This window comes from Lobosporangium transversale (assembly GCF_002105155.1).
Source record: "Lobosporangium transversale strain NRRL 3116 chromosome Unknown BCR41scaffold_9, whole genome shotgun sequence".
Lineage (NCBI taxonomy): Eukaryota > Fungi > Mortierellomycota > Mortierellomycetes > Mortierellales > Mortierellaceae > Lobosporangium > Lobosporangium transversale.
Window position 1 is genome coordinate 608,968 of NW_019028987.1, and position 13,122 is coordinate 622,089.

Sequence of the window (13,122 nt, forward strand, 5' to 3'; positions counted from 1 at the left end):
ACAATCTTTTATAATGTTATAATGTCAAAAAGTACATACATTAGTAGATGAAGTAACACAAAGCGTCGAGTTGACAGCATGTAAGAGACGATCATTGTCGCCAATGGCAGGGGTGGTGAGGGTATTGTTATTGTTAGTGCTATTATTGCTGTTAATATCTGGAAGAATAAGAGATTGGGTATAAGCAGAGGGCACTGGGGTATCTGGCTCATAATCTAGAGAAGAGTCATGAGAGTGAGAAAGTGATAGGGAGTGAGTTGGAAGTGTATCATGGACACTCTGGGTTGCAATAGGAGCTGCCATTGCGAAGCAAGAGGAGACGTCGAGAAAGGAATCTGACGGAAGAAACGATGGCAAAGAGGGAGAGAGGAGAAAAGGAGATACGGGGAGGAGAAGAGAACCTGGACCTGACACGAAAAGAAGAGAGAGTATGTGTGAAGCAAAAGGGCCAAAGAATCCCAACAAACACAGACAAACAGACACGCGCACGCGTGCCTGACAAAAGAATGTCAACTGAACATTTTATTTTCCAATCCAAAGCAAACACCCTGACAATAAATATGTTTAATACTTTTCATCTTATCACATCACACGTCGAACCAAAAGCACATGCATCTGCCAGTTAAAGCGGTGATCGGCTTGATGTGCAATCTTGCGCATGGTCTCGAGACTCACCTTTCGTTGTTATTTTCTTCTTTCCTATTGTTAATTGTAGTGATGATGGATTTTTTTAGACTTTAGACTACGTTAATGATCCTTGGCGGAAAAAAACAGAGTGTTTGAGCTGGGAAGGGTAAGCATTACTCCCGTTCCTTCCTGTTTTCACGCAATTCTTTACGTCCATGTGCATTATCAGCAGAGATAAAAAAGCGCTTGGAAAGAGAGATGAGATGGATGGACAGTAAAAACGTACCATTTTCTCTCCCGCAGAAAAAGAACAATATATATTTTTCTGTTTGTTGCCTCTTGTTGGGGACAATCAAGACTACAGTAAACTCATTTCTTTTCCGTCTGTTGTTTTCCATTCACACTTGGGAAAGAAAAGAAAAAAAAAGGGTATAGATTACAAAATAACAGCATGCAGTACAAGCAACTTCTGTCTCTCCACGCCCAAAATATGCCTTCTTCCATCATTTTTCTTTTTCATGTGGGAGAGAAAAAAACCCCGCACGTGCGGTTGCTCTATTCTTGAATCTCCCGAGGCCGCTTTTATGAGATGCATGTGGCTCAAAAAAAAAAAAAAAAAAAAAAAAAGAGAATAAATATAAATATTTATATATACATATATAGATATATTATATTTATATAATATATATTTATATACACGTACATTTACATTCTGAATCAAAATATTTTAATTGTTCCCTGGAGCTTATTCAAAGCTTCAGAGCTCTGCAGACAATGTATCCGACTCATAACATATCTGCATCACTTATTTCCAAGTATCCAATGTCATCCTCGTCTTCGTTCCCGTTGCCCTCGTCAAAATACAACCTGTCCTTCATTTCGCTTACTGGCCTAGGTGGCAGGCTGGCTGCATGGGCAATATGTTTCTGTGAATGGCCGCTAGACTCTGCTTGCGTCCAATCGACATCTAGATCTTCAATCCGCTGACTGCCATACGTCAAAGGCTCCTGTATATCCCAATCCTGTTTGAATTGATCCACTGATCTGGCCCTCTCTTGGCTTTGTCTCCGGCTCAGGACTACATTCTCAACTGGAGTATTTCCATTAAAAATACTTTTGAAACGGCTATTGGTCATCTTGTCGTCTCTTTCATCGCATTCTACCTTTTCTTCATCCTCTTCGCCAACCTCCCATAACACCTGATCTTCTAGGTATCCGGCTGGCTGTGGATGCTCATTTATGATTGATGGCAACGACTTAGCCATAGATGGCCAAACCATCAATGAAGCGCGTGCCTTTCTGCTAAAACCATTTTTGGACACGTGCTTCATCTGTCGCGCCTCTCCTGACGACTGAAGAATATTCCTATCCTGCAGAGCTGATTCAGTAGGAACAGCTTGATTTTGTTCCTCAAAAATACCTAATACATACTTCCTAGAATTTTTGGGCTCAAAACTCGAGCTACTTGTCGCAGTATCCGGGGCCGTCTCGAGATTGCTAAGGGATCTTGGATCTACGGCAATATAGTCATCGTCGCCCACATTTGTTTGAGCAAAGCTTCGGATGTAAGATTTAGGGGCTGTGCTATTGTGGCCTGACATCTGCCTGCGGTCCCGAGGTTGATTGCGCTCGTCATTACTCTCTTCGTCACTATCTTCATCAGTCTCGTACAGCGTATATATTCGTGAAGAAACAGATCGTTCATTAAAATGCTCGACTGACCGCTCATAGCCGTCATAATCCATTTCGTTTTGGTCATGTCTTAACCCGTCTTCATCTTCGTAGTCATCATAATGTCTACCCATGGCTTCATTCTCGTTGTCATCCTCTGATTCTATCACGGCTGTCGGCTCTAGTATATTTTGTTGCGGAAGCGGTATTAAAGACCTCAGTCTTTGAGCAAACTGCTCGCCTTGCATGATGCCATTCATATCAACTAATAATAGCAACAATGATAATAATGATGATATAAAGTATGGTTGTCAGATATTGACCCTACTGGAAAACGAATCGCCATTAGCGAAACATGTGAAAAGCACTCTACATACCGCTGCAGTGCCCCTTAATAACTGGGCCCCAAATCCTGTTTGAGCTCAATAGTTGCAAATTACCAACGATGAAAAGGTGGCTATGTGTAGAGAGATTCATACAATAGTATTAGTAGTTGTATTAAGAAATATATGTAAATCGAGCACAACAGTAAGCTTATTGTGGATTACTCACCGTTTGCTACGAGTCAGAGCAACGTTGACACGATGATCATTGTCAATGAACCCTATCGAACCTGTCCGAACTGTCGATACAATAATGAGATCCTTTTCAGACCCCTACGTGAGAAAAGTGTTAGATGCAAGCATGGTTTTAATAGGCTGGATACAACACGTACGAGATCAAGTACAAAGGTGAAATCGTCTTACTTGAAACGCGTCTACGGTGGAAATCTGTACACCTCCTTTAAGGCCCGAAGCTTTCAACTGCTCATTTAGCTCTGCTTGGATACTGTCTGCCTGCGATTTATCTGCACAAGATCATTAGCTACTTATGCATTCTCTTTTTTTTTTTTTTTTTCTTTTTCTTTTGTTTTTTCTTCAAATAAATCTACTTACAGAGTGATATTACGCCTATGCTCGCTTCAGGAATATTAAGGCTCAACAAGCTCCGAAGAAACGCAACAATCAACTTGACTTCTGCTGGGTTTGTGAAGGACTTTGTCTTTGTATTTTGTACTTCTTGTCCAGGGCTGTCGATAAATGTCAACGTTGGTAAACCTTGTATTAGTGGTGCGCGATCTTCGTCACTCGCGCCAGTCTGGAGTGTACTAGAATAAAATAGGGTGTTGCTGATTTGTGCGATCCGGCGGTGGCAACGGTATTGAGTCCTAAGCATGATAGGCTTGAGTCCCATCTCTGTTGATCGATCAAAGAGCGTGCGTGATAGACCTTTTGATACCCCGATTGTATCTTTGGTACCTTCGCTGGTACTGATTGGTGGAGGGAGTTGTAATGGGTCACCTACTAGTATAAGTTTCTCTGCAGCAGCTCGACATATAGGAATCAAAGACATTGCTTCTAGTAGCTGACTAGTGAGGAGCTCGGGTTAAAACATTTAAGAATAGCTCTCTTTACATTTCCAGAAGCAATATCTTTGGAGTGTACCTTGCTTCGTCCAAAATGACAATAGGAAACGAAACATCGTCCAATACTTCGAACGTGGATGCAATGCAGGTAGTGCCTTTTTACGTTTAACATTTGAAGGCATTAGAGAGTAAGAAAAAGCTATTACATACTAAGACGAATGGGGCCATACGTTAAAAGGCTTTGACACTTACCTACGACATTTGCACCCTCAACAAGCCCTCGATTCTCGAACTTTTGAAATTTCTTCATGGCTTCCTTAACATAACGGCGTTCACTAGCTGATAGACTATCATCATCTAGGATCGCTTGCAGCTCTTTGATATCTATGGAAGTAGAGAGATATCAAGGATCAGCAAACACAACTAATAAAAAAAAGAAAGATACAACGGCTCTATGGATACACCAATAGATTAGTAAAAATACCTTCTCCAGCTCGGGCAGATGTTGACTGCGCAGTGAACGGAAGTATTCGCTTAGCCACTTTTTTCAGACTACCAACTCGAACAAATTTGGTGTAATTGAGGTTTAAGAGCGCTATCAAAACCCTGTCCACCGCAACATTCTATTGAATTAATCAAGGGATTTTTAGCCAAAATACATATTTTGACCTGTCCAGCGTAGTACGATCGATAGAATATGCGACATCAATTAAGATATAGACATACTGTCATGGAAGATACCAAAAACCGACAGGATCTCTGCTCCTTTGGTAATGGACGGGCCTTGTTCATGATGGTGTCAATGAAAACAATCAGCACGGCAATAAGAAAGCTATTCGCCAAGTAATTAAAAGGAAGTATCAATACCATTGGTAAATATTGACATGCTGCATTGTCTTAATGTGGCTTCGACCATATCCTCACCTTTTCCCAGCGCCATAGACGCCGTGTACTAAGAGAATAGGTGGTGTATCTGGTGGCTTCTGTACCCATCTAGGGGCTCGGACAACAGTTTGCGCAAATGCCCGGAGAACAGCAGCCTGTTCATGATTTAATCGAAAGCGTTCAACTGCATCCTGAATCTCCACTTCTACGTCTATACCGTCCTCTTCCGTTAATACAATACACCCTGACCGCTCTGGGACACGCGAAGGTACCTTAAAAACCGAAGTCTTGGATGCTTTAACAAGTTCTGGAGGCACATAGTTAAGCAAAACAGGCAATAGTGGCGTCCTAGTCAAACTGTTCTCGAGGTTGTCTATATCGATAAATCAGAAAACAAAATAAAGCAAAAAACAATAACATTACATATATAGGAAATAAAATAAAGTGAAATAAAGGAGAGGAGCTTAATCTGGATAGTCGAAAATGCATGGATACTGTTGGCATTATTTAATCATGCTTACCAAGCATCATGAATTCTGACATGGCGTTAAAGAGTTTTATTGCGCAGACGGTAGTGGAATTCACGCATATGTCCCTAGCAATGCTGGAATCCTTGGATGATAAACACATCAACTAGTTTTCACATGGTATGGTTAGTCCAATTTACTTTTTAGATAGTATACTAGACATCGTTATATTAGCCATCTCAGCCTCAATGGCGCTACCTCGATATCATTTCCTGATGGCCCATAGAATACAGATCTTGCAAAAAATGTTGAGGTAGCATCGAATTGAGGCGTAGTCGATACTACCCAAAGATCATCCTTTGAGTATTTGGAGTGATGCTCCTTATTGGATATTGACAGGGAGACTCCTTGTTGCGATAATGTCTGAGGTATTGTAGCAACATTTACAGTCGATGTCTCACCTATCCCTTTTATGGTTCTGTCACTATAGAGCGGAAATCCAGGGTATACGTCGCCTCGTCTCCTAATATGCGAGTCAGCATGCATATGAATACCGCGACTTCTGTAAAACGCATCCAAAGCCTCGTTTTCACGCATAGTTGCCCTCGATTTTAAACCCCACATTGTAATTGCAATCTCAATAACCATGATTTGTAGGTGCTCGTAGATAAGAAGTGCCATACCATCCACGTATTGGGTGGTCGACGCGAATCGAGAGCCTAGCGTCATGGAGCGTCGTAGCAGCTGACTCGTATTTTTCCCCATAAAGTTTGTACAACGCGCTGCGGTTGGGAACTCAAGTTGCTTTGAAGGTGGTCGGTAAGGAGATGCCGTATAGAACTGTCCGCTGGCTGTGGATGGACTTGATTTGGAAAGTCCAACTTTTCGCCTCTTGGGTGCAGGTTGTGGTACGGTGATGTCCGTATTTGAAGTGGTTATCGCTGTGGCTGTTACTCCGGCCTGGAGTGCTGCCTTCACCGGTATATTGCTATTACTGGGGCCTGGGGAGGGCATGGGCTCTATGGAACTGGATGATGTCGCTTGCAATTGGTCCCGATGAACACTTCCCCAGTCACTGTCATTGTGTGATGTATTGTTAGGCGAGGACACAGCCGTCGGTACAGGCGGACGCCATTTCCTCCGCTTTACCTCAGGCTGCCGTAGGCTATCGGGGGCTGCCTGATTGTTCTTTGATGGCTGCTGCACGGACATTAACTGTGCTTTTGATGTTGAAGACAAAGGATCCAATCCAGAGTTTAGAAGTCTGACCGTGTCTGATGCCGATGTCTCAATTCTTGATGCAGAAGATAGAATTGGTACATCTGAGGCCTTAGTAAAGGTTTTGCTTTTCTCTATAGTCGCCACTGGACCTGGATTAAAATCAATCCTCTGATCTGTGGTGTTAGCGGCATATGCAATTGTCAATTCTTCTATGGTGATTAAATGTTTCTCCATGTCCATGTCATCACCAACTGTGATTGTGTCACCCCTATGAAACATGCTAAGGGGTAGATAAAAGGATTCAAACTCGGATCATGGAGTCAGTTTGATATTAAGCATTTCTATCTTTTATGGTCAACTCCCATCTTTCTTGAGCAGACAAATACCTGTCCAAAACACTGAACTTTGTATCATAGAGTATGACCTAAGAAGCCAAGATTATAATATTTTAGATGGCTGTACATTAGCAAAGCAACCCTGGAGCAAGCTTTACCTACCTTTGAGTTGTTGTGAAAATAGCGTAGATGGCCTAAAGGACGTAAGTGTTAATATTTATTTATTCTACTTGTTTTAGTGGCGCTGACGGGTGACAGACTTCATTGTTTAATTACCATCTTGCCAGGTCTTAGCTTTCTTTTGCTTCTGACTTGTATAGAGACAGGTGAATTCCGAGTAAGGGTTCACAGGCGCTGGTCCCATGTTGAAATGTAATGAATAGGTGGGTTGGATTGAGACTTTCTTAATACTGGAGGCTGTGCTATTTCGAATATTCAATTAATAATTGTGACTACGTTTTTTGTTCTTGGGTATGGGCGAATGCTTACGAACCCCAACTTCAGGGACCATTTTGACATCTTTCCATATTTCACTTGTTCATTCTCTCTTTCACTTTTTCAATTCTGATCCCTCACTAAAACGAATTCACCACCACTTATTCAAAATCCTCGCCTCCACTACTCACTAATGACATCCTTACAGTACACATTTAAAGGAACGAAGCACAACCTCGAGATATCCGCTTCGACTACCATCGAGACTCTTTTAGAAGCAATATCGGATCAGACGCATGTCCCGATCGCTGGACTAAAGGTTATGTTCAAAGGCAAAGTCCTGAGACCGAAAATGGCAGGAGGGTCAGATGTTTTACTTCAAGAATACCCTGTTATGGCCGATTCCGGGTCTAAACTCTTTGTACTCGGCTCTACAGAACAGGATATCGCCAAGGTTCAATCAATGGACAAACACATCAACGAACGAAAACTTTTTCGTCCATCCCCTTCAGCGAAGGTAGTCCTTATACTGCTTCTTTTTTGATTAATTTATCTATTAATATTTTCATCGGATTAAATTATTGAAGTATAAAGAGAGGAAAGTATATATCCAATATTATTCTCCTTCTTTCTTTTTCATATTCGTATTAGCGATCGCAGCCGGTGCGGAGCCTAGATGATGACAAATGCACGTTTGGGGCTATAGAAGTGCTTCCACAGTTCACTCAACAGGGCCGAGCTAGAGCGTTGCTAGAACGGCTTAAACAGGATAAAGGAATTGTTGGGATCATGAAATTGCACAAATGGAGGGTTGGATCTCTTATCGAGCTATCGCCCGCAGATAAGACTCTCCTTGGGTATAATAGAAACAAGGGCGAACTGATTGCATTGAGGTTAAGGACGGATGATCTAGAAGGTTTCCGACATTATGATGCAATACGCAAAGTGCTTTTGCACGAGCTAGCTCACAATGTAAGTCATTTATATGAGAAGTATTCTGATACCGGCTGTTCTAAAAACCGTAATTAACCGTTTTTTCTTCCATGCTATGTCGTTTACAACAGGTTTGGACCGAGCATGACGATAACTTTCACGCTCTCAATCGACAGTTGAACAAAGAGGTACAGCAGCTAGACTGGACAGCAAATGGAGGGAATAGTATATCAAAGGATGTCTTTTTTGATCCTGCTCATGGTCTTACTGGATATCGCGACGATCTTGAGGAGCATGGGGCAGATTTGCCATCATGGCAAGGGGGATCATATGTCCTAGGGAGTGGTCATTCTAGTGCCAATTCATCCTTAACTACGCAAGAGCTAGCAGCCAGAGCTGCGCAGTTAAGGCAGATTGCTTCCGAAAGAGATGAAGATGAAATGTGTGGGTCTAAGTAATCTAGACGTCTGTAGAAGTAGCAAGTAGCTTAATTGGATTAATGGATTTATGACACTAATAAACAATAGCTTTGCCTTTGGACCTACAAGCCATCTGATTGAAATAGATTGGCATTTTGTGCCTTTTTTTTTTTTTTTTTTTTTTTTTTTTTAAAAAAAACTCCATTAACCACTCTCTCTTTTCTCTTCCACACAGGCAACATGGAGCAGTATGTTGCTAGCCTTGAGCAGACCCTGCAACAGGTTTTATTTTCAAATGACAGTAATCAGATCAAAGAGGTAGGACATTAAGGACAATGAATCTGTCAACATCTAAAATTGAGGAATGAGATTCCACACCATCCTTATGCCAAATTACCGTTGCAGAATCTAAAACATAAAGAAGGAGAATGAAAGAGTTGAACTCCTTGAAGCCAATTAACTTTTTTTTTTTTTTTTTCTCTCTAGGCAACCAAGGCATTGAGCTCTCAATACTTCACAGACGCGACATGTGTTCCTGCTTTGACTCACATTGTTGAGAACTCACCCCAGAAAGAGGTAAACCTGATAGCCTGACCTGGTTTGACGCATCACAACCTAAGAAAGCGAAATGAGGAATGGCAATATGAGAGCTGTGATTCACAAAAGAATCTTCATGTGGCAGATGCATTTCTTCCTACTTTAAATATGGAGAGAGGATCAAGGGGGAAAAGGAACTACGAAGCTTCCTGCATAACAGCTGACCTTCTATTGCTCTACAAAACGAATGCTGATTATCACGACCACTTTTTCGTGGACTAGGTCCGTCAATTGTCCGCTGTTGAGCTTCGTAAGCAAGTAGCTAACTGGTGGCCAAAATTGGAAGATGGTGTCAAGACCAACACCAAGGCACAGCTCTTACGCTTGATCTTGAACGAACAAGAGTAGGTGCAATGCACTGCTCCTTATGTGTGAAACTTGCTACAATTTGACCTCTTTGTTTATGATATCAATCCTTTTTTTTTTTTTTTTTTTTTTTTGTGGCCCCATAGGTCTCTTCCTCGTCACTCGGCCGCACGTGTCATTGCGACTATTGGGCGGATTGAGATTCCAATCAATGCTTGGCCAGAACTTATCGACTTTTTGTTCCAGTGCTGCTCCAGTACGACTCCTGGACATCGTGAGGTTGGAGTGTATATCATTTACGCCATTTTTGAGGTCACTGACGCATTTGCTGACAATTTGCGTCAACTTTTGGAGCTATTCAGTCGCACTATTGTTGATCCAGAATCTCAAGTTGTTCGCACTACCACTGTCCAAGCCCTTGGCAAGATGGCTGACTTTATTGATGACGATCAAAAGCAGGAGATTGACATGTTGACGGAACTTGTCCCTCATATGGTTCACGTCCTCAAACAATGTCTTGACAATAGTGATGAAGAATCTGCAGCCAAGTGCTTTGATGTTTTTGACACTCTTCTGTTGCTTGAAATCCCTGTATTATCGAAGCACGTTCAGAGTCTGATCGAGTTCTTTTTAACTGTCGGTGCCAACCGATCGTATGAACCGTTGATGCGTGTCCAAGCTCTGTCGTTCTTGATGTGGGCCGTTGTATACAAAAAGACCAAGATCCAACGCCTCAAGCTAGTCAGCCCTATGATCCAGGCACTAATGCCGATTGGAGCTGAGGAAGAACCCGATGATATGGATGAGGACTCTCCTGCTCGCTTGGCCTTCAAGGTCATCAACACATTAGGTACAAATCTCCCTCCTCAACAAGTCTTTCCCATCGCGTCCGAAGGTATTATCGCTTATATGCAAAACCCTAATCCCTTGTATCGCAAGGCCTCGATGGTCACCTTGGCTGTGTTGGTCGAGGGTGCTGTTGATTTTATTCGCCCCAGGTTCCAGGATCTCCTCCTGATTGTCTGCACAGGCCTCCAGGATCCCGAAGCCATTGTCCGTCGTGCTGCGTGTATGGCTCTGACATCCCTTGCTGAGGATTTTGATCAGGAGATTGCAGAGAATCACGCTACTCTCCTGCCCCTGGTCTTCAATTTAATGAACGAGCCTTCTCCTGATATCACCAGACAGGCGTGCAATGCTTTAGATTCTATTTTAGAAGATTTGGGTGACAACATTCTACAATATCTACCTGAATTGATGCAAAAACTGCTCCAAATGCTGGATCACGCACAAGGCGAGACACGGGCTATCGTTGTCGCCGCCATTGGCAGTGCTGCTCATGCGTCAGGAGGGGAATTCACGCCTTACTTTCATGAAGTGACCAAGCGCCTCCATCATCTGACTACGCTTCGTGCAAATGAAGATGAGCTCATGCTTCGGGCCGTCGCGACAGACGCCCTTGGCGCTGTTGCACAGGCTGTTGGCAAAGACGCTTTTAGAGTAAGAAAAGCAAAAAGCTGGTTTAATGTGGTGCCATTGGAAGTAAGGCTTCGGGATAGTAACTAATGACCTTTTTTGCAATGCGAGAATAGCCATATCTAAATGATCAAATGAACTTGGCGCTCGAAGGATTGCAGTTGAACAACACTCGAATTCGTGAATGTGTATATTATTTCTTTGCAGGGATCGCTCAGGTCTTTGAAGATGAATTTTCCCCTTACTTGGCGGCCATCATTCCTCACCTGATTCAATCTTGCCAGCTTGATGAAAACACTACTCGAGTCGAAAACGAAACTGAAGACCTGGAAGATCTGGATGCAGATGAAACAGAGGAAGATGTTAATTATGTCTTCAAGTCTGCAATTGCGGATGAAAAGGAAGTTGCCGCTGATACTATCGGAGAACTTTTCCAGCATACGCGTTCGGCTTTCTTACCATATGTTGAGTCAACTGTGAAGGAGTTGACCGAACTCACCACACATATGGCAGATGGTGTCCGCAAAGCATCATGTGCCGCCCTCTTTGCCTTCCTGCGCACTTTCTACAGTCTTTCGAATGCCCAGGAATGGAAAGCCGGTCTTCCTGCTCCTATTCCTCTCCACGATAATGTTGTGCAGCTGAATTCGTTGGTAATGCCCGCGGTTCTTGGCATTTGGCAAGACGAAGATGAAAAGTGAGTAGGGGTTGTAGTACAATTTAACATCTTGGGCGCTCTGATTATTTTTGAAATATCTCTCGTATTCTAACATAGATATGCTGCCCATTAGAATGGTGGTTGTCCAGATCTGTCAGGAGATGGCTGAAGCCATCAAACTTTGTGGCCCAGGGATTATTGCTGACCGTAGGTGACGATGTATTATTAAGGTACTGGAAACCTTTTCTTTATTTCATGTGTACTGATATCTAACGTTTCTATAATAGATATTGGTGAAATTGCTGAGCAATTGAAGTTGATTTTCGAAAAGAAAGCCTATTGCCAACAGGAGCTGGCTGATGATGAAGGACTATTGGACGAGGATGAGCAAGCAGAGTTTGATGCCCTCTTAATTTCAGCTGCTTCAGATTTGAGTGGTGTTCTGTCTGCAGCGCTTGGAACCAGCTTTGTTCCCTATGCTCAAGTCTTTATTCCTCATATTGCCAAATATTACAAGAAATCAAAGCCTAGCAGTGAGCGTTCCATGGCGATTGGCTCGCTTGGAGAGATTGCCAATGGCATGGGCAGCGGTATTACCGAATTTACCGAACAGCTTTTCCCTCTATTTGTCAAAGCCCTTAGTGATGAGGAGGATGAAGTTCGTAGCAACGGAGCTTTTGCGATTGGTGCACTCTGTCAAAATACCACCATCGACTTGTCATCGTAAGTGACTATAGCCCTATACTTGACTGTCCGAAACTATGTCAAGATTGTTCACTCATTTATTTCTCTTTTTAGCCAATATCCTACTCTTTTGACTGCCCTGTATCCGCTGTTCCAAGGGCAAGCTCTTCCTAATGTCACAGACAATGCTTGCGGAGCTGTCGCTCGAATGATCATGAGGCATCCCGAAGCAGTTCCTTTGGATCAAGTGCTTCCTGTTTTTGTTCAAGCTCTGCCACTGAAGCGTGATTTTGAGGAGAATGAGCCTGTGTACCAGCTGTTGTTCTCTTTAATCCGTACACAGAATTCATGGGTCGGAAACAACTTGCCCCGGTTACTCCAAATCTTCACGGAAGTATTGTCTAAAGAGGACGAACTCAAACCGCATAGACGCCAGGAGATGATTGACATCATCAAGAGTCTGAATCAGCAATTCCCAGCTCTGAACATTGGCAGCACGTCTTTGAGCGCTTATCTGTAGAGTTTTCCCAGATGTTACAATGTTCCTCTTATAGTAAAACAAATAAAGCACGGTGATCGCTGCATGTATTATGAAGGCATGGATCACCACCGTTCCACCGTTCTTAGATAGCCACATGCCCTCAGCGATGTATTCCCATTGGCGCCCATGGTATGTACAGCAAGCATTCAATCTGTTTGTAGTCCAAGAAGTTGCCTTACTCGCTTGTTTACTTTGGCAATTATCTCATGGCTTACTGAATGTTTAGGGCACCATTTTTTTCCATCGGCCATAGACTGATTGAGCTTATATTTCTATCTTCACTGCAAAGTCCATTCACTTATAGAGTCCTCGCCATAAAGTCATGAACAAATATATTTATCAGGTTTTTAAAATGGATAGATTACTTCCTTTTCTAGACACAACATAACAACGTACAAACTCAAAATTTTAATTGTCAACAAGACACTCCGCTATCCTTCACGGTTGATTGATAATTCCTTC

The 13,122-nt window shown here is 42.6% G+C and overlaps 3 protein-coding genes across 3 annotated transcripts; 2 read left to right on the top strand and 1 right to left on the bottom strand.

Annotated features, from left to right (window-relative positions):
- Positions 1–1,412: 1,412 nt before the first annotated feature.
- Positions 1,413–5,703, bottom strand: BCR41DRAFT_368954 (AAA domain-domain-containing protein; the record flags this gene model as incomplete). Its single annotated transcript, XM_022026419.1, has 12 exons — positions 1,413–2,563; positions 2,676–2,755; positions 2,851–2,954; positions 3,045–3,145; positions 3,234–3,367; positions 3,783–3,858; positions 3,956–4,087; positions 4,188–4,326; positions 4,430–4,535; positions 4,628–4,961; positions 5,110–5,221; positions 5,314–5,703. 12 exons carry the CDS (start codon positions 5,701–5,703, stop codon positions 1,413–1,415), a joined length of 2,859 nt encoding a protein of 952 aa, XP_021883644.1.
- Positions 5,704–7,440: 1,737 nt separating this feature from the next.
- BCR41DRAFT_377117 (WLM domain-domain-containing protein) lies at positions 7,441–8,437 on the top strand (the record flags this gene model as incomplete). Its single annotated transcript, XM_022027085.1, has 3 exons — positions 7,441–7,563; positions 7,698–8,018; positions 8,111–8,437. The coding sequence occupies 3 exons, from the start codon at positions 7,441–7,443 to the stop codon at positions 8,435–8,437; spliced, it is 771 nt and encodes a 256-aa protein (XP_021883645.1).
- A 167-nt stretch (positions 8,438–8,604) lies between these two features.
- On the top strand, positions 8,605–12,694 carry BCR41DRAFT_349258 (armadillo-type protein). Its single transcript, XM_022023433.1, has 8 exons — positions 8,605–8,716; positions 8,885–8,974; positions 9,218–9,339; positions 9,448–10,801; positions 10,894–11,474; positions 11,569–11,642; positions 11,723–12,158; positions 12,234–12,694. The coding sequence occupies exons 1-8, from the start codon at positions 8,639–8,641 to the stop codon at positions 12,637–12,639; spliced, it is 3,141 nt and encodes a 1,046-aa protein (XP_021883646.1). The 5' UTR covers positions 8,605–8,638; the 3' UTR covers positions 12,640–12,694.
- The last annotated feature ends 428 nt before the right edge of the window (positions 12,695–13,122 follow it).